The sequence below is a fragment of the Meriones unguiculatus genome, chromosome 4 (assembly GCF_030254825.1).
Source record: "Meriones unguiculatus strain TT.TT164.6M chromosome 4, Bangor_MerUng_6.1, whole genome shotgun sequence".
NCBI classification, from domain to species: Eukaryota; Metazoa; Chordata; class Mammalia; order Rodentia; family Muridae; genus Meriones; species Meriones unguiculatus.
In genome coordinates this window covers 96,688,821-96,709,863 of record NC_083352.1, presented here as the reverse complement: position 1 = coordinate 96,709,863, position 21,043 = coordinate 96,688,821, and the positions used below count along the sequence as shown (strand labels likewise).

General features: G+C 52.8%; 1 protein-coding gene across 3 annotated transcripts in view; it reads left to right on the top strand.

The window, feature by feature from the left end:
• Positions 1-12,617, top strand: part of Ube3b (ubiquitin protein ligase E3B) — a 43,378-nt gene extending 30,761 nt beyond the window's left edge. For all 3 annotated transcript variants that reach the window (XM_021634684.2, XM_021634685.2, XM_021634683.2), the window contains 9 exons: positions 1,358-1,534; positions 1,644-1,754; positions 2,714-2,851; positions 3,107-3,172; positions 4,297-4,355; positions 6,552-6,734; positions 6,997-7,108; positions 9,875-9,967; positions 10,879-12,617. In XM_021634684.2, coding sequence (XP_021490359.1) covers positions 1,358-1,534; positions 1,644-1,754; positions 2,714-2,851; positions 3,107-3,172; positions 4,297-4,355; positions 6,552-6,734; positions 6,997-7,108; positions 9,875-9,967; positions 10,879-11,070 — 1,131 coding nt within the window. In that variant the 3' untranslated portion in view covers positions 11,071-12,617. The remainder of the gene's footprint in view (positions 1-1,357; positions 1,535-1,643; positions 1,755-2,713; positions 2,852-3,106; positions 3,173-4,296; positions 4,356-6,551; positions 6,735-6,996; positions 7,109-9,874; positions 9,968-10,878) is intronic.
• The last annotated feature ends 8,426 nt before the right edge of the window (positions 12,618-21,043 follow it).

Below are 21,043 nucleotides of genomic sequence, written 5' to 3'. Positions count from 1 at the left end.
GACTGTGCTCACCTTTCGTGGGTGTGCCCAAGGCTGCCTTCCTATTCCTTCTACCGGTGGCTGCAGACTAAGAAGCGATTCTTCAACCTGAGTCTGTTTCTGACAAGATGCAAAGACATGAGAGAGACTTCTGTATCACTAAGTATGACATTAAGACAGGAAGAGGGATTGCTGTACTGCCAGGTTGCTTGTTGGCTTTGTGTCAAAGGCAGCCAGGACAGCACATGAATTGATGAGTGGGTGCCATGGACGTGGTCTGCTTCATATTAGCTAAATGTGACACCAGGACAACCTGAAAGACAGTCAGATGCCAGGAAGACCTCTGCAGACAAGAACCCAGAGGCAGCTGCCTTAGTTAGGGTCACTGTTGCTAACAAACACCATGACCAACAGCACCATGGGGAGGAAAGGGTTACATATCTTGAATCAGTCTACTGAGGAAACCAAGGCAGGAATTCAAACTGGACAGGAACCTGGAGGCAGGAGCTGATGCAGAGGCCATGGAGGGTGCTGCTTACTGGCTTGCTCCCCATGGCTGCTCAGCCTACCTTCTTAGCGTGCCTGGGACCGCCTGCCCAGGGGGGGCACCACCCATCACTAATTAAGGAATAGCCTACAGCCAGGTCTTATGGAGGTAATTTCTCAAGTGATGCTTCCTCCCATCAGATGACAGTAGCTTGTGTCAAGGCGACACAAAACTAGCCAGCACATGTGGTTTAGTAAACTTGGAATGTGTATGTGAGCTTCTGGACAGGAGACACACACTCATTATCTGCATGTGTTGATCTTGGTTTCCAGAGCTTCTGTTCACATCAGGGCTCGGCATGGGCTAAGCACACCTTGCCATTCATGCTGCAGAGCCACATCCCACACCAGCAAAGCTCAGGGCTCTCCCACCACGATCACACAGACTCAGCACTGCTGCTGCATGTGGGCTGGGCTTCCCGCCTGTCTCCTGCCGCACCCTCCCTGCTGTGGCCGGTCATTCTAGTTCAGAAAGCCAGCCTGGCTGCTCCGACTTCTCCAGCTCCTTCCCCCAGTCGCACCAGGACCCTGCATTTTCATCTTACCATGTCCTGTAAGCCTGGCTCTGCCCTGAGCTAAGAGATAGTCTCAGCATTAAAGGAGGAAGAGAGAGACCCATCTTGTCCCAGTTTCTTCCTCCTGTGATGGCCAGAGCTAGCATGACTCATTCTGTCTAATTCTCGTCCAACTCTTTGTCCTCTGGGGGCAGTCTCCTCATGCCAAGCAGCGAGATACCACAGCCCATCAAGTGAATCCTCCATGGGTGGTTGTCCTGACTTGCATGGCTATGTCATGACTGTGCTCCTCACTGCTTGACACTGTGTCTTGGTAGGACGGCTATGAACAGCTCCGGCAGCTTTCCCAGCACGCCATGAAGGGTGTGATCCGAGTGAAGTTTGTCAACGACCTTGGGGTGGATGAAGCTGGGATTGACCAGGACGGTGTCTTTAAGGAGTTTCTGGAGGAGATCATCAAGAGGGTGTTTGACCCAGCACTCAACCTGTTCAAGGTGGTCAAGGGGGCACCAGTGGGGCTGGCAGCAGCCAGACACAGGGAACCACTGCAGAGCAAAGGCAGGCCTCTTGACTTCCACCTCTCCCTGTGCTTTCTCCTGGCAGACCACCAGCGGGGATGAGAGGCTGTATCCCTCGCCCACATCCTACATCCATGAGAATTACCTACAGCTCTTCGAGTTTGTGGGGAAGATGCTGGGAAAGGCTGTGTATGAGGTAGGAGCTCAAAGGAGCATGGAGCAAGTGTGAAGTGACACCTGGGAGCCGGACATGGCGGCACGCCCTGTAATCCTGTCACTCAGAGGCCCAGGCAGGAGGATCCTGAGTTTGAGGCCAGCCTAGGATATGTAGCAAGACCCTATCTCAAAAAGAGATGGCTCAGTGGTTAAGAGCATTGACTGCTCTTCCAGAAGTCCTCAATTCCCAGCTACCACATGGTGGCTCACCACCATCTATAAGGAATCTTATTCCCTCTTCTAGTGTGCATATAAACAGACCATTCGTATACATAAAATAAATAAATTAATCTAAATAAATAAACAAAAGAAAAAAAAGAAATAAAGTGCTGTGTACATGGTCCGTCTGGGGGACCCTCACATTAGGGTCAACACTTTGCCACCAAGCCGCACCAGCGCTGACATCTGCTACTTCAGTGGCTATGTTAGAAGAAGACAGTTCTAGGAGTTAGCAGACGGGGACAGAGAGACAGGTGTAGCCAGCAGCATAGCAGCCAACTGACTTACCTTCCTCCTGTAAGTCTAACACCTCATCAGTAAAGTAGGGATGAGAAAAGCTGTGTGCCTGAGTTGTCATCCATAATAAGTGAGGTCCATACCTGGCACCAGGTCGGGGGCCCAGGACTGTTGTTGGTTTCTGCACCTTGAGTTTGTAGGGTTAAGATAGTGTGGGCTTCAAGAGAGTCCCTCACATGCCCTGCCATGGACAACCAGGTTGAGAGAGCCACCTGAGTTAGCTGAGCTGAGATCTCATCCCTGGGCTTTGAGGCTCCAAGACCTGTGCCCACGACCATTGCTCGCCAAGGTTCCTAGGTCATCTCTTAGGTGGCGGGCAGTGCAGCTCCAGACTGATACCTAGACTGCACTGGTGTCCCCAGGCTGCCCCCACAGCCCAAGCCACCCAGAGCTGACACCAAGCCCCGACCTCTCATCTCCTAGGGGATCGTGGTTGACGTGCCGTTTGCCTCCTTCTTCCTGAGCCAGATGCTCGGGCACCACCACAGCATCTTCTATAGCTCAGTGGACGAGCTTCCTTCACTGGACTCGGAGTTCTATAAAAACCTCACCTCCATCAAGGTTAGTGTTGAGTGGCCAGTAGCTACAAGAGCGCTGGCATGAAGCCAGAGCCCAGTGACACCTTACCTGCCACTGAGACTCTGAGCAGCCCCCAACCTCACCCCTGAGGCCCCTCTCATAGCTGAGGCTCACAGCCTATTCTGTTCTCATAACAAGTGGCCTCTGCTTGAAAGTGGGACAGTGTAGCTGCCAAGTCCCCTCAAGGAGGGAAGACCTTCACCAGCACAAGCCTCAGTGCTTTCTCTCTTCTGTTAGCGCTATGAGGGAGACATCGCTGACCTCGGGCTGACGCTATCTTATGATGAGGACGTCATGGGCCAGGTATGTGGGCTGATCTGGCAGGCTTCTTCTGGTCTTGAGAGCAGCCAACTCATAAGGTTTCCCTCAGAAAGTTGCCCATTGAGGATTGGTTTGTCACTGGGCCAGGAGGGAGGGTTTCCTGTTTCTTCCCTGCCATCCTGGCCTTGGCATGCTCACCTCAGCTAGCTCCCATGGAGCCCATGCTTTGCCTGTGTCACAGCTTGGGACTTGAGACAGGATCTGCCTACATCCAGCCTTCCTGTTATAGTTTGTGGCAAGCTGTGAGTCTCAGTGTGGAAATCCATGGTGAGGGTTGGCTGGTATACGTGGGTGTTTCTGACTCAGTGTGAAGGCAGCCCCTGGGGAGTTCTTTTAGGGAGCTCACATTCCATTTCACATTCATTGGGAGCAGAGGAGGAAAGGCTCCTGAAGTCAGGCTGGCAGAAGCCGTTTCCATCACCCTCACTGGCACAACTCTTCCACGACTCTGCCCCCTCCCCTTGTGTCCCCAAGGGAGGCTTTCTGTCCATGTGGCCTGAGGTCTGCTCTGGAGAAACTGTGAGCATGTTGGTGCAGAGCTGTCTTCTCAGAGGTTATTTGATCTCTAAAGCACCTGCAATGCCTGCGTCTGGAGTGCACCCTTGTAATGTGGCCCATGTCTTTCTAGACTTTCCCCACAGGCACATGCACCTGTGTATGCACATGAGCAAGTGCGCGCGCATGTGTGCATGCACACGTGTGTGCGCTGCAGAGATGATTCCTTGTCTCTTGCAATATAATCTTCCCCCCCCCCCCAGTATGTTCGTGCTCTTAGCACGCTTTTAGGTAGCCGTGCAGTGTTCCCAAGGGTGGGTGTTCACGCCCCGCTGCTGTCTCCATCCCAGCATGTTTCCCTCTATGGCATCCAGCATCCTTAGTGCAAATGTTTGGACAAGGATTGGATGAGAAACCTTTCCTGTTGATCACATGAGGCCTATGTGTTGATGTTTCAGCCCCAGGGTTTTATGAAAAATGATCCGTCTCAAACACGTAGCATCTTGATTCCATCTTCCTCATGGGCATTTGTGCGGGGCAAGTTCGCCTTTGGGAAGCATTGGTCTCCTGTTTGAATTCTCTCTAGTAATTACCCTCGTCTTCTCCCCCAGCTTGTCTGCCATGAACTGGTTCCTGGAGGGAAGACCATTCCTGTTACAAATGAAAATAAGTGAGTACAGCAATTAGATGCTTACAGTCAGCACTTGAAAAGACTTCATTCTGGCTCTCTGGACTTATGCTGAGAATTTATTAAGATAGATTGAAGAGGAAAAAGACCATAAACATCATAATGGAATTTTCTGGTATCGTTCATAGGCCGGAATTGTATTAAATTCAATTTGCAAAATAAGAGTGAATGGTTTACTCTTTGCAGAAGCCCTTGGAAGGTCAGAGGCACCATTCTTAGGAATGTAGTGATGGCCCTGCTGAGAGGATGGATGGAGCCTAAGCAGTTTAGACATGCTGTCCTAAGGGCAGGCGAGCAGGGACACTGCAGAATGACTGTATGTGGTTGTTCTCAGGAAGACAGAGTGTGAGTGCAGATGCAGCAGATACGAGCTTAGAGGCGGGAGTTAAAGGAGCCGCTCCTGTCACAGATAATGTGCTTTTAGTAATGTCATAAATTCATTCCTTTTGATCCCACAAACAAACCCCTCAACACATGGTCTGCACCAGGCTTCCCTGCCTGATTAAAAGGGTAGGACTGCAGGAGGAGGGGACATTGGCCCTCTTGTCAGTTTTTTGCCACCCCACCTCAGATTTAAACTGTCTGTGTAAGCATTCATCTCAACAGGGACAAGCGAGGGCTCTGGCCCTGTGTGTCACCTGGTCCCAGGGCAGCATGCCTGCACCCTGTTCCTCTTGGGTCAGCTAGTCTGGCAGCCTGTTGCCTGGGGGCTTTGTGTTTTAATTTGAACAGTAGTCAGCAGGGTGAAATCCATCAGCGTTGCCCTTAGCCACAGGGCATTGGTTTGAAAACATGAAACAAAGTGCTACCTGCAGAGAAGAGTTGCTGTGTTGAGCCTGAGTCCTGAGTCCTGCTGCTTTGAGGCTGAGTCCTGCTCCTGCCTGTGACTTCCTCAGAGGGCAGCTGTGAAATACTGTGTAAGACAGCGTTTGAGATAGCTAGCTGAAAAGGGGGCCTAGACTTTTTGACAGCAGATATGGGACATATCCTGTAGACGAGGGAAGCCATCTTTTTGCCTGGAGCTATAGCAAAGGGTGATGTATTTGTATGTATGTGAGAAAGAGACAAATAACAGAAAAGCTGAGTTCACACAGGCCAAAAGGCCAGAAGAATCTGTACAGGCCAAAGGGCTAGGCAGTAGAGTCCTTGCACCCTGAAGACCTGGGAAGGTGAGTCCTTGTATGCTGAAGACCTGGGAAGGTGAGTCCTTGCACCCTGAAGAGCTGGGGAAGTGAGTCCTTGCACCCTGAAGGGCTAGGGAGGTGAGTCCTTGCAGGCTAAACTGGAATATGATTCTTACCCTGCCATAAACCCTGACCTATGGCAGAGGTATATGGCAAAGGTATTCAGTCCTGTACTTGACTCAGAGGCCTGGCCGTGCCTGTTCCCCCGTTCAGAGATGATAACCTGATCCCTAGCTTCTTGGTAGTGAAGCTTCTCTCTCTGCTTCCTTCTGCTTCTGTCTCTAACACACACCAAGTTTTAGTAACTCCTTCATAGAGGTTAAAAATAACTATTTTAACGTATAATGTTGTTGCTGAATGCTTTTTAAACTAGAACTATTTCAAGGACAGTAGCTTTGGCCTGGGCATCGTGGGGCACACAGATTCATCTGGGCTATATTTGACATGGAACTTTAACACTGTGCTTGGGTATGTTTGCCAACAGATGAACGACACTGGTAAGCTGGCTGGAGTATCAGCCTGGAGCTCAGATCAGCTGGACCTGTGTGCATGAGACAGGAGGCCCTGAGCCCCATCAGTGTTGGCTAATCTGACCTCCCTATTGAACCCAGCAATAACCTAGCAGCATTTCTGGAAAACATTGGGCCCATCTAACCCTCCAGGCTTTAGTGGAGCTTTGAACGTGGCATTGCACATGAGGCAGCTTTTCTCTGATGACATGGTTCTTCAATTCCTGAGAGATGGGTGGTCACCCCAGGGTGTTCAGTCGGGGGCTGTGGGGACAAGTGAGTGAGGCTGTGCCGTAGACACTTGGTGCTGTCGTGGTGGCACAGTGTGTGACTTGGGAGTGCCATCATGGGTGGTCCAACGCTGTTCTCATAGATGCTTTGGGTTTGTGTTTTGGAAATGGTAAGAGCACTAGGCTTAGCTCTTAGCCCACTTGGCAACAGTGTGCTTAGCCTGCTAGTTCCATGTTTCTCTTTCTTGTTAACAGAATTAGTTACATCCATCTGATGGCACATTTTCGAATGCACACTCAAATCAAAAACCAGACAGCTGCTCTCATTAGTGGCTTCCGTTCCATCATTAAGCCGGAGTGGATCCGAATGTTTTCTACCCCTGAGCTTCAGCGTCTCATCTCTGGGGACAACGCTGAGATCGATCTGGAAGATTTAAAGTAAGGGGTAGTGAAGAGGGAAGGATTACCTGCTCAGGCCTTTAGAAGCTTCCTGGCTTCTAGTCCAGTTGTTGCGGGGCCACCTGAGGACGGGGTGCTCTCTGAGGCTCCGGCACTGGTCCCTGTGACAGCAGCACTGCCTTGGAGCCTCCGTCTGGTTTGCTTCCAGAGGATGAGGCCGTGACTCGTGAGCCTATGTCAGTGGGCCTGCCTGCACCCGTGTCACTGCCACGCCCTGAGCCCTCTTCCCCATTGTTTCCAGGAAGCACACGGTGTACTACGGCGGCTTCCACGGGAGTCATAGAGTCATCATCTGGCTCTGGGATATTCTGGCTTCCGACTTCACGCCCGATGAAAGAGCCATGTTCCTGAAGGTACCTGATTTACAACCTCTATGTGCGTTCCCGAATGCATGTGCAGAGTTCGGGCCACATAGTGTCAGCATAGCTGCTGCCCTGTGCCAGTGCCTGAGGAGGCAGAGGCAGAGGCAGGCCCCACCCTCACCATCTTCAGCACTGCCTCATTACCTTAAGACAATGGTGGCAAACCTTTAGTCCCAGCAGGGGATCTCTGAGTTCATCAGCATCCTGGTCCACAGAGTGAGTTCCAGGACAGCTAAGGCCACACCAAGAAACACTGTCTCAGAGAAAGGAAGGAAAAAGAAGAAAAGAAAAAAATACAGACAATTATAAATATCACTCCAATGTAGAGTTTCTTCTACCTAAGGGACTACCCCAAGGTGCTCTTTCCCAGTAGTATAATACATGTATCACACACATACACACACGCGCACACATACGTGCACAGGCACACACCGTTGTTGAGGCCAGCTTTGAGGGAGTACATGGGCCTGAGTCAGGTTCTCAATATGTAGCTCAGGCAGGACTTTGTAGGCTGGCCTACTCAGGGCAGTCCTCCAGCCTCAACATGTGGAGTACTGAAATTCCAGGTTTGGCCACCATGCCTGGAGTATTATGTGCTCTCTCAAGTACAGTATCTGTAGCTAACTGCTTGCTGCCCCTGGTATCAGGGAAGTCTTGACTGTCCACTATGTCCCTGAGTGCTGCCAGATTTGGTGAATGACATCAGCAGAGTATAAGCATTTGTGAGATGCTGAGTAACACACGTTTGTCTCTGTATCATGTGTGAGTAGATTGACATTAAAAACCCATCATCATTTTGCCACCTGCTCTCTTTCTCTCTGAAAAGCTGTGGTCTAGGAATGTATTCAGTGCCTTGGAATCTTTGCCCCAAGGCTTCCTGGCTGGCTCGCACACTTTTCTCTGTCTTCTCTTGCCTCCACCCTGTCCTTTTCTTCAGGCAGGGTCTCACGTATCCCAAGATGCTCTCAGATTTGCACGTAACATGTAGCCAAGGATGATCTGGAAGTCCTAGTCCTCCTGTCTCCACCTTCAAATACTGGGATTACAAGTGTGTGCCACCACACCCAGTTTTTATGCATGTGAGTTTCTGGTGCGACCCATTTTGTGAAGACAGCCTGCTGGTATCACCAAAGCAACAGCTGGTCTTCCTCCCCGCTGGTTGTTCTGCACTGAGTTCCCCCTGCTGAAGGAGCCTTCACCCACTCCAATCCAGCCGGTGTTCACGTGGGCTCCACTCATCCATGGGTGTCCAGGGCACAGGGGCATTTGTTGCAACAAGTGGTTCTGGGAGCATTGGCTGGTTTCCCAGCAGCACACTGCCTGGCACAGCGGGCTGCTGCTGGTGAGGTTACACATTTGAACAGTCACCACCCGTGCAACAGGTGCGTCTGTGCCTTTGGGGCACCTGTCAGCGGACCTGCCTGCAGGGGCATCAGTGCAGCTGAAGGAAGTGGAAGTCCCTGCACAAGAGAATGTGACCCTGTTGCTCTTAGGTGTCATGAGAGCTAACGTCCCCCACCCCCTTGGGCCAGCCCAGATGCAAAGTTAAATGCACCAGAGCAGCAACACGATTTACTTTTTTATTGGTGTATATATATCTGTGTAAGTATATGCTGTGTGAGTGCCCTCAGAGGCCACCTGGAGTTCCTGGCAGTTGTGAGCTGCCTGAGATGGGTACTGGGAATTGTAGCCAGGTCCTCTGGAAGAGCGGCAAGCACTCTAACAACTGGGCCTTGTCTTCCATCCCCAGGAACATAGTAACTTACTAAAACCTTTTGAAGCATGACACATCAAGCTGTCTTGCCATTTAACATCGCTTACGTGGTGATATGACCCACACTACATTAGCTACTGAACTTCAGAACCAGGCTTGGTATTCCCTCTCTTGAAAAAGTGTGCATGTGGTTACTGCGGAGTTAGAGTTGCTTAGGTCGTCCCGGTGGGGCTGACCTGTGTCTGGAGCAGAACAATCCTCTCTGAAGCGCTGAGGCAGGTGCTGTATGTGGAGAATGCCAGGAGGTGCTCAGCGGCTGCTGAAAAGTGTGCTGGCTGCCACAGCCGGTGTCCTACACGTTCGTCCCCACGGCCTTACTGGCTTTGTAGACCTGGATTTTTCTCAGTGTGTTGATTGCTGTTGAGTCTCCAGCAGACCCACCTCGCCCCCAGCCTGGACCACGGGATGCTCTGCATACGTGCAAGTCACCAGTGTGTGGTGCATGAAGTCAGGCGTTCAAGCTACACTAGGGCTCACTGGCTCCAGACCGTGGCCCATGGGCGCCAGCAGCATCTGCTCACTTAGGCCCCCTCAGATGCTGCCCTGCTGTCCTCCCTGAGGACAGGTGTCACTGATCTGTCACTGCACTGTAGGACAGTGCAGTGAGAGACCCACCCCCTGTAAGCTGGGTGTGGTGCTGTACACCAAGAGTCAGAGGGCATCTTCAGCTACAGAGCAACAAGTTGAAAGCCAGCTTGGCCTTGTCAGACAGTGATAAAAAGGAGAACGGTTCCATGCATGTCACCCCGAGTTGCCCTAAAAGCCACCAGTGTTGTACAGTGGGCCATGACTTCATGAGCATTGGCTCTAGAGAGTGGCACTTGTGAGAAATGTGATGTTTCCTGGGCACTAGTGGGGCAAGCACCTCCCTAATACTCCTAGTTCTAGAGAAAGGTCAGTGAGTAGCACATGGAGAGGAGCCCAGCATGGCTACAGAAGCAAGAAGCCCCTATTGTCCCTGCTGACCCTGCCTTGTGTTACAGTTTGTGACCAGCTGCTCCCGGCCCCCGCTCCTAGGATTCGCCTACCTCAAGCCTCCATTCTCCATCCGCTGTGTGGAAGTGTCAGATGACCAGGTAACTAAGGCCGTGCTGCCTTCCTTCCTTCCTTCCTTCCTTCTGCTCAGTCTGCTGTGCCCACCGTGTGCCTCCCACTCCTGCCAGCCACCCACAGAGGGCACTGCAGACAAATGGGGCTCAGCACTTGCCTGAGGTCCCTCCTTGGGAAAGCCTGTGGGAGTGTGTGATCAGGACTCTGTTCTCATGACTGCTGATCTAGCTAGGTTCAAAGGCCAAGTGGCACAACGGAGAGGGTGACACCCAGGATAAGGGCAGTTGTGCGCCCCAGCTCCTCCCCCTGCTGGCCATGCACACCCATGCCAGCTGCTGTTGCCTACAGGTTGACCGAGGATGCCCTGGGACTCTTTGCCCAGTATATGAGAGCCTGGCCATGTGTAGCTCAGATGTAGCCACCCTGTGAAAGCCTTAGGGTGTCCCTGTCTCACCACTTTTCTTCAGGCCACAGGCTGTGTTCCCCTTGGCCACATACTAAATGTTCCTCCACCTCCAGACTTTGGGAAAAGTTGAGCCAAGTGTTAGTCAGTTGCGGGCTGTGGTACTGACAGAGGAAGGGTGTTAGGATCCCTTAGTTAACTGATAAGTGTCCATTAGCCAGGAGGCCTATTGTTTCAGGTGACCTAGCACAGGACTCCTATGGGAGTGTCCAGAACAGCAGGTGTGAGTGCCTAGAGCAGCAGGTGTGAGTATCAGGAGCAGCAGGTGTGAGTGCCCAGAGCCGTGGTGTGAGTTCTAAGAGAAGAAGATGTGAATATCCAGAGCCATGGGTATGAGTACCCAGAGGCACAGGTGTGAGTGGCCAGAGGAGCAGGTGTTCCTCTTCAGCCTCTCAGCCCGCTGTCCAGAGCTGGGCATCTCCTCTGCACCCATGCAGGCACCTTCTGACCCAAAGCTGTGGTGTGTGCTTGCAGGACACTGGGGATACCCTGGGCAGCGTCCTCAGGGGCTTCTTCACCATCCGCAAGCGGGAGCCAGGTGGGCGGCTGCCCACTTCTTCCACTTGCTTCAACCTGCTCAAGCTGCCCAACTACAGCAAGAAAAGCGTCCTTCGAGAGAAACTGCGCTATGCCATCAGCATGAACACAGGCTTTGAGCTCTCCTAGCCCAACCCCTATCTCATCTACCAGCCCCGAGGGCACCCACACTACAGAGCCCTTCAGCTCCTGGAGGCCACATGCCCCTGGGAGTGGGGCCAGGTTACTTCAGCCCTCACACCCTCTGAATAGCCATGAGACACCCAAGCTTGGGGTGCACAGCGCCCTTAGGGTGCTGGGGAGGGAGGGCTGTTGAAAATAAAGCCCAGTTCTGCCCACACAGGTCCTCTCCCTGCCTTCTGGGGCCTGAAACCTGGACCTTGTGATTGCAGAGGGACTCCTGGTAGTTGTGTGGGGCAGTTCTGAAGTTCTGTCTTCCCTTGCCCTCTGAGTACACAAAGCCTGTGCCTGTGAGCTCCTCCTCCCATTCTCAAAACTCAGGTACGGCCTCACCAAGCCTCTATGCACGGCAAAGACCCTGCGTCTACCCTGTCCACAGCAGCCTCTTGCCAGGCAACCAAGCCCAGCTCCTGCCAGGGAGGCTGCTGAGCACAGTCAGGGTCTCGTACAGGGATCCAGGTGTTTCACACCACAGCCCTCCCTCCCAATCCCTCAGCAGGCCACACTGTCAGGGAACCCTTGTTGTTGGCTCCTGGCCTGTGCATCAGTGTCTGAGTTTGGGAGAGACCCCTGCCACTCCTGACAAACAGCCCCGTTTCTGGGGTACCCAGAGCCTGTTCGCTCTATGTGTCGGCCCTTTGTTACCTTATGGAGAACCACATGGGAGCCTAGAGTGCCCAGTGCTCTGGGCAGTACTTCATTCCAGGGACTGAGAAGCCCATCCTCTTGCACTGACAGGCCCCAGAGGCTGAGGCTGCATACCGCACACCTCTACACTGCCTCTGTTGGCTCTGTGCTCTTGTTTTGCACTTAGTTTTGTTTTCCCACCCATCGCAATCTGGGCCCTCCTTTTCTCCTTATCGGAAGAACTTCCTCCAGTTTCAGGATGTTGAGGCAGAGGCTTAGTGATCTGGTAGCAGCCATGCATCTCCTGCCTCGTGCGGTTCTTGCATCTCCATCCCCTGGTGAAGGCCAGGTGTCTGGTCCCTCCTCCACTCTGTGGTGCCAGCTTAGGGTAGCATCGCTCAAAGCAAGGAAACTCCTCCCAGCAGGAACCTGTGCACTTCAGTGAGGAACAAAAGACTCCAGGCTTCTGGAGAGCAGCGCCAGCTTTACTTGGATGGAAGGCTGTCAAGGTCCTTGGAAGATGTCTGCCACCTGTGTGTGTACCCAGCTCGCCCAAAGGTTCCTGTACCCCATGCACAGCGTGCATGAGTAATACAGAACCTGAGAGTTACAGCAGGGACATGGGGAGGGTGAGTTAGAAGCCCAACATCAACTTGACCTGTTTGCTTTTGACGTAGGGTTGTCTGAAGTTCACTAGAGCCTGCTTTCCCACAGTTCCATCACAGTATCCAAGCACCAACCTGTGTCCTGCTGCTGTTCACTGACACCCCAGCAGCTCTTGGTGGTTCCAAAAAGGAGTGGGATTTTTGTTTTCGTAGGTAATTATGGACTACGATGTGTCAGGGCTTTATTAAATTTGTACTTGAGCACGTGATGGCTCTGCTGTGGTTTGTACCCAGCCCTGTGTCTGGATAGCTTGGGCACTCACAGTAGCAAGAAGACGTGGGGTGTTTTGACATATCCTGGCTTTAGATCTGAGTTAAGAGAGCTGGGCAGTTGTCACATGTGCCCAGCTTCGTTTTTAGAGGGGCCATTTCAGAGATGCGTCCCTAGAGCCAGTCTCCCTCCACTCCCTTCCTATAGGCAGCAACCCGGACTGCAGGTGTATTCTGTAGGTTCTGATTTCCATGGTGCTTACAAAAGCCAGCCCCAATAGCTTAGACATACCTCTCACCTGGGGTGCCTCCAACACCCCAGTATTAGGAAAGTTCTACAACCCCCCCAAGATATGCCTGCGGTGTGATGGCCACCACTGAACACTGCAGCCCGGCTCCGGTGTTTTAGAATGGGAGGTACCAGCTCGAAAGGCTAGCTTGCTGATAACTGGAAAACAAGTGGGATTTTCTGATAGGCCGCTGGGCTTGTGGGTACTTAGGAACATTTAGGTGAAGTGCAAAACTCCGCTTCTGGCAGTGGCAAAGCCATCAGCCCTTGACCTCTGTCAGCTGTGCTGCTAGAAGCGGGGATCCAGCAGACACAGTGGGTTCTCCCTAAGTTCGGCAGTGGGTGTGCAGTGCGCCCTGGGTCATTTCTGGATTTGGGTTTTGGTTCTTTGTTTTTGAGGTTGGGTACACTATGTAGCCTCAGCTGCTTGCGTGCTGGGTCACAGGCTCATGTCATCACACCTCACTGGAACCTTACATTTTCTCAGATCGGCTGCAGAACCGTGGACAGATTCACTGTCCAGGCTGTGGGGTCAGAGGCGGGTGCAAACAACACCCACTCTTCTGGGAGACTTGAGCGCTGAGAATCAGTGTGGTGATAGCATGAGATGCTTGGAGCCTCCAGCCGGGCTCAGGATTAGCATCTAGAGGGCAGCCTACTTCCTGCTTCTTGTCACCTGTCACTTCCTGAGTTAAGGCTAAGCCAGGCAGAGTGGGATAAACAGCAGGCCATGGTCTCAAGACACAAACAAAACAAAAACAAAGAATGTAGAGCTATCCATAGACCTGATGCTCCAGACCAAGCTTCCCGGGGTTTCTGACTGGAAACCCCTGTCCCTCACAGTCAGCGTAGATACAGGACAAAGGTCACCTGCCATTTCTTCATGCAGTTTGCACAGGCCGGGGACTCATCTGTGTGGAACGGTGCCTTAGCAAGGATGCTTCAGCCAGCAGAGGCCTGGCTGAAGTGTTTGCACACCTGAGGAGTTTGCACGCCTGTGCGTCCCACATTGGTGTTAGGCCAGCGTTGGAGAGGCTGCATCAACACCTAGGCCAGCAGTCCCCACCCCTTGGCACACGGGTCCTAGTGAAATCATTTCTTCATTGTGGTTGTGACAGCCAGCGCTGCTGATGAGCATATGTGTAACAGATGGTGTAGTTCTAGAGTGTGCTCTGAGGGCCGAGATCATCCTGCCACAGGGCTCATGTCCCAACTCTGCCACCCACCAACAGGGAGCTCAGGCCAAGGCCCATGCTTTTGGAGCTGCACTTTCCCCTCCAGGACAGTAGAGAAAAGGGCCTGAGAGAGCCTGGTCTCTGCCATCTGTGGGCTTCTGATGGTTACTGGTTGTCCCAGGGATAGAGTCAGCATCCTCTCTGGAGTTCCTTTGGTCTTTACACTCCTGGGTAGGAGCATTCACTGCTACCAGCAGCTATCAGAGATCTGCTGCTGGGTCAAAGACCGTGCTGGTACCCCGGGCTGCACCTCAGTCTCCTGCCACTCTCTAGACAACGCTCCTGGTGTGGGCACCATGGCTGCCTTTCCTTTGCACTTCTCTTACCCTGGTAGGTGTTTGGGGTGCAGTGGGGATGGGGGAATGGCAGAGCGCCAGGTGGTTTGAAGCAGGCGGATGTAATGCTGAACTTAGCCTCAGAGATATTCAGGTCATCCAGCTGACCCTGGGCAATGTCTAACTCAGCTTCATTCCACTCTCCTGCCTGTGTAACAATCCCTATGGATCATCTTGCTGACAGAGAGCTGGAGTTACTAGTCATACGGGCAAGGCTGATTCAGCCATGGGTTTTCTGGCCACCTTGCTTGGAACCTCATTGTCCTCATCTGAGAAAACGGAACATTGAGTCGGACTTCCCAAAATGTCTGCCAGCTGTACGGTGGCTCACACTCCTAGTCCCAGCACTTGGGAATCTCAGGCAGGAGGATTGCAAGCTCAATAGACAAGATTACAGTGTGATTACAGTGTGAGACCCTGTCTTAAGGAAAAAAAGAATCAGGTGGGCTGGCCCATACCTTTAATGCCAGCACGCAAGAGGCAGAGGCAGGTAGGTCTTTGTGACTTTGAAGCCAACATGGTCTCTGCATTTATGGGCAAGTCATGCACAGGTTCAGTGAAGAGGGTCAGAAAGGAAGGTGTTCCTGTGTTCCCCCAGGGCAGAGTTTTCACCATGGAGGTGGAAAGGGAAGCATCTCCTCGGCAGAGGCAGAAGTAAGACTAAACATGTAAAGGTGGGGCATGATGGGAGATGAAGCACCATTGGCCCATGAGCAGGCCCCACATGCCAAGTAGTATGGCCGAGCCCTGCCCACTGTGCTTCACGTCTGCATGGATGATTCCTGTAAATCTGCCCCGGGATCGGAGGAACTGGGGTATGGCTGGCCTCATTCAACCAAGGTTAGGAGAGTGACCTGGCGTGCAGGAGGTCACAACTCCACAACTGAGATTCAGTCCCGAGCCTGGGCGTCTGACTTCACTGCCCTGGAGGATATGTGCTGTATCCAGAGCAGGGGCTCAGGGCTCGGGCTGTCTTCCAGACTGAGACTGTGAAGTCAGTGGGGGCAAACAGGCAGCCAAAGCTAGGCTCGGGAGAGAGGTCCCTGGGGGAGGTAGGGGAGCAAAGGTAGGCCAGGGGCAAGCATGGATGTCTGCCAGCTCTAGGCATCTGCGGCCATGATCCTTTCATCTCAGGGGCTCCCGTGCACCCCATAACCTTCTGTCCCCACAGGACACTGTCCAGGTACATACTGTAGGGGCTTCTGTGTACAGTCTGCTGGATGGTCTTGTCACTCGCCCAGATGGTGCCAGATGGGCTGAGCAGCTGGCAGGTGTTCCAGCCGGGAGCTGGCCCAGGAAGCCTGACGGGCCCTCACTCACCTAACAAATAGGCCCAGAGAACTCTTGTGCCTCCGGCTGGGACAGGTGTAGCTACAGCCACAAGTAATGTGGGCACTGTCCCTACTCCAAGGAGTTGTAACTACTCCAAAGAAAGAAATGTGTCATCACATACCCTGGTCACTCTGTCCAGTGCCCCATGTGAGCCCATTATGATACCCACTTAACAGCTAGGGAAACTGAGGTTCAGAAACTGTCGTCCTAGTCTTCCAGGTCTGAACACTGCAGTGCTGAGTGGGCAGAAAGCTGAAGCGCTGCTCTGTCCCTTGCCTGGTCCCATCACCTCCCAAAGGCTCCTGGAAGCTGACACAATCACACCTGTGTGAGGTATTCCCTACAGGCTTTAAGCCCAAGCTCTGGCTTCCCAAGTCCTGAAAACCCAGTGGATGGAACAGGCCATGGAGCAGCTGCTGGGCCCCAGCGCCCAGCCAAAGGAAAGCACCAGCCTTGGGATTGCTCCTGAGAGCCTGCTTTGTGGTATCCACTCTCCCCTGATGCCTTACAAACTCACTGCAAAGAAGGCAGGAAAAAGGCCAGAAACCCACCCCTCAGCTCATCCCAAGTCTGAAGACTCCTCACCAGCTGGGGCACAGACCCATGCAAGACAAGCGGCATGGCTCCTTCACTGCCTCTGAGTACATTCCATTGGGAGGGACACCGTGGTGCCTCCTGTATGCGTGCCTTCCTCATCCCTCGGCTCCCAGATATTTTCATAACGACGGCGGGCAAGCCACTGGCTGCATAGCAGCAGCCAGAGTTCCTGATCTTCCCTTTCAGTGTGTCCTATTGGCCCCTGGGGAATAAGCTGTTGGCTCCAGCCACCAGGAGCTCAAACTATTACACTGAACAAATGGAAACTGCCCACCTCCGTTGGGGTAGCCTCTAGTCATCCAGGATTCTTAAACAGCATGCAACGGAGCCAGCTCAGCCTAAGAAATGCCTTATAGATAGTATTGCTGGACTGTGTGCCCAAGCCACAGGTGGATGGATGCCCTGCGTAGGCAGTTCAGGACCCATGGGTAGTGGGAACATCTAGGACGCCATGGGCATGACTGGGTTGGCTGCAGTCGGTGAGCTGTCCTCGCCCAGTGCACATAAGCACCTCACGGAGATTCAGTGGCTGGGCCTGGGCTCCGGTGTCATTCTTCCATATTAGGCCAGTAGACACTGTCTGGCTACCAGTTATGCCAGGCTCTGGGACTCAGTCTGTTTGTTGCAAGCCAATCAACAAACAGAAACTAGTAAGGTAATTTCTGGGGTGTAGGCAAGAAGCCAGGAAACACGGTAGAGATCCTGTCCCACAAGGAACAGCCAGTCACACATCATTGGTGAAAGGCCCGCCCAGCAAGTGTCCCCAAAGATCCCTGCGGCTTGCAGACTCTCCAAAGCCCACGCTGGTGGTAGTGAAGATTGAGGCTCTAGAATTTGAGTGGCATTGTGATCCACCACGGCTCCTTCGGCACTGTGACTTGGAGCGGTTCCTGTCCTGCACAGTGGGCCTGTCCTTTCCTATGGAGGGCTGCCGAGATCAAATGAGGCTACAAGGCATAGGGTGTGGTGCGTGTTGAACCTCAAGTTACTGCCCAAACCGTGCGCTGCTTCACACCCCTCACATGGCCTGTCACTGTCACAAGTGTGACCCTTCACTGGTCAGAAAGTCACTGAGCACTGTGAGCAGCGGGGGCTGTGTAGGCCTGTAGAGCATTGGCTCCTCCCTCCTATTAAAAAAAAAAAAAAAGTCTGTTTAAATACTCAATCAGCTGGGCGTGATGGTGCACACCTGTAATCCCAGCACTTGGGGAGGTAGAGGCAGGTGGATCTCTGTGAGTTTGAGGCCAGCCTGGTCTACAAAATGAGTCAAGGCTACCGCCAAGGCTACAGAAAAAGTAAGAAATAATAAATAATGAAATGAAATACTCATAGAATTAGCCCTGCTCCCTGAGCTCCTCCAATCTGGAGCCCCCTCCTGCAGTCACCTGTCATGAGCCTAAAGCCCCTGCTCCTCCATGGCGTGCCTGTACTCTAGCAGCCAGGTAGCCCTGCCTACATTTTATCCAGAGGTTTCCTTCACGACCTTCGGCTGGCTGCAGGACTTTGCAGTCTTTACGTCCCCAAATGTCCCTGGACCAATATGTTTGCCCCACCTAAATGCAGCCATCTTCCAGGAGAGGCGCTGGCCCCTCTTCCTCACCCGGCTGGGCACTGCCCAGCAGGGCACAATGGGGAAGGTTCTGGAACTTGCACCCTGAGGCGCTGGTGGTGCGGGATCGGGAGGCGGCAGGGGGTGGAGCTGTCACGCCATCTCTCACTAGTTTTAATCTTGAATTTGCATGCTTTAATATGAAATCTAATTGCAGATGCTGAATTATGGCGGGGAGCTCGTCAGGGCTGACTAATTAATTAGTCAGATTTATAAGCGTTTGACTCTTTGAGATCTAGGGCCCTGATTTGTCACCTCAAAGCTCCTGGAATTTTTTCCCCTGCTAGTTAGTCTCATGGAGAACCATCTTGAGGGGCTGACCTGGAGGGCCAGTATGACCCCCCTGAGGCAGTCGAGACCACACCTACTTATGAAGCCTCCCCTCATTTGAGATCAGAGAGGGTTTTACCCTAGGAACGTGGAAGTATCAAAAGCATGCCTCTTACTCTGTATCTCTCTTAGGCCATGGCAGACAGTCCTAGTGGATTACCAAATTCCTTGCTACAGAATCTGGCCTCCTGGCTCAGCCTTCTTCCTTATAACTGGCAATCCACTGGATTCCTTTCTCTTTCCCCTCCTGGGGTAAGCCCCTCCCTGCTTGCAGCAGAACAGAGGCGAAGGGAAGCAGGTCTGCTCCTAAAGGCTGGGACCGAGTTCCGGTTTTGCCACTTGCTGACGCCAGCATCTTAGGCTCATCCTCCCCTTTCTCAGTGTTTCCCCTTTGTCCAGAGGGGACTAATAAAGGGTGCTGTCGTGGACAGAGGAGAGGCAGAGCTGACAGCACCTCAACTTCTGGCTGAGGTAATGGAGAGTCTCCCCAACCCCTGTGAGGCATCCACGAAGGGATGGGGACACTTCCTCTTCCCTCTTTTGAATGCTCGGTCATATTTGAAAGGACTGGGAGGTGTGGCCTTGGTGAAGGAAGTGAGCTTTGAGGTTCCAAAAGCCCATGCCTATGGGTCAGCTCCTTCTCCAGCACCATGTCTGCCTGCCTGCCATCATGCTCCCCACTGTGATGGCAATGGACTGAACCTCTGAACCGGATGCCAGCCCCAGTTAAATGTTTTCCTTGTAAGAGTTGCCGTAGTCATGGCATCTCTTCACAGCAACAACTCAGTATCACGGGTGGTGGGGAGGATCTACAGAATGTTGTCCTCCGGGGACTCCCACGACTCCAGCTGTCCCAAGGGAGGAAGGTCATACAGTGCACACGGGGGTGGGCACGTCTTCCTCCCTTTTGGTCTTCTCTTTCCCCACTTTCCCCAACAGCCCATGGCAGCCTCAAACTTGATAAGCCAAGAAGACCTTGATCTTGAACTACTGATACTACTGGCTCCACCTCCCAAGTGCGAAGATCCACAGCACACACCACCACCACCACCACACCACACACACACACACACACACACACACACAGCAGTTTATTCCTGTTGGCACCAAGCCCAGCCCTTCGTGCATGCTACACAAGCGCTGTGCCCACCGAGCTCCACTTCCCATTCTCCCTGTGTCTCCTACAGCCTCGAGCCCTCCTCAAACCTAACCCAGATCCACTGCAGAAAAGTTAGAGAACCCAGATGAACAAGAAGTGCTCCCCGCCATGATCCTCCACCCTCCACTCAGAGGCCAGGACTATTAGCACACGCGGTGTTCCTGTGGCGTCTTACACAGGCGTTTTGATCTCACAGAATTCACACTGTGCATCTGCACACGGCATTTTGCAACTTTTGCAACGGGGTCCCCAAACCACTTACTACCTAGTGGACATTTCTGAGTGGTATGCGTTCAGTGGTCATGACATTTCTTACGGTCCCTCCTTGTTCAGTGTTGTGTCTGTTGATTCGACTAGCTGCCTCGTGTAGCACATTAATTCCAACTGTTTCACACTAATGAGCCACGCTGCTGAATGGGACCCTCTCCACTCTACTGCCATGTTTCTAAGATGTTCAGGCTGGGACTTGAGGGACCGAGACATACTTGCTCAGGACTTGCATCAGTGTTGCCAAACTGTCCTCCTGAAACTCATGCCCACCTCCACTCCCGGACACTCTGCTTTTCTCCCACTGATGCCGCCAGGTGGAAAGCCACAGGGTCAAAACTCTCTCCAGCTGCTGGAGTTCCGCAGCTGCTGTACCCCAAAGGCAATGAAAACAAAGTCCTCTTCTCCCACATTCCACAGCTCAAAGCACCTTGACAGGGAGGCCGTGGCCAGTCCATGCAGCTGGCCACCTGGCATGGTCACCGCGGCCACCAGCCACCTCCCTGAGCATGTGCACGCCTGGATGTGTGCTCAAGGCCTGCAGCTCACCCCTCATGGCAGGACAGCGAGCTTGAGTTATAGCGGACCTGATCTCCCCGTACAGCTCCCGTGGAGTTAACAGATGTACGCCCGTCTGAGGCAGTCAGGCGGCGAGAGGCTTTGGGGCCGATCCTTCCCGTTTTGACAGTGTGCAATCGAGGTGAAGCCATAAATTTTATAAACAAGAATAAACGCCCCTTAGCAACATATGTCTGCTCGACCCTTCCAAGGTGATCATAAATAAAGGCACCTACTAGCTGGGGAGGGATGTGGGCATTACAGATGGCCGGCGAGGAGGACCGCAGGGCCTTCGACCTGAGACCAGCCTCAGGGGGTTGATAGAGAGGTCACCTTGCACCCCGGGTCTGGAGTCATCAGGATGATTTTATGCTATTTGGTTAGTTCTCTGGGGGTCTTTGTGTCAGTTTGATTTTGTTTTGTTTTAGTTTTTTTCTGGACAGGGTTTCTCTGTGTAGCCTTGGCTGTCCTGGACTCACTTTGCTTATCAGGTTGGTCTGGAGCTCACAGCAATCCGCCCGCCTCTGCCTCCCCGAGTGCTGGGTGGCATGCACCACCATCCCCGGAGTCTGTGTCACTTTGAACTGGCACCTACTTCTCTCATTTTCCTTGGAATGCCTGCTTCTGGCTGGGACAACCAGGGGCCTCCGGGGAGGTTTCAGTTCTTTCCTCCTTTCCTAGCGAATCGGCCAACCCCACTTAATCACCA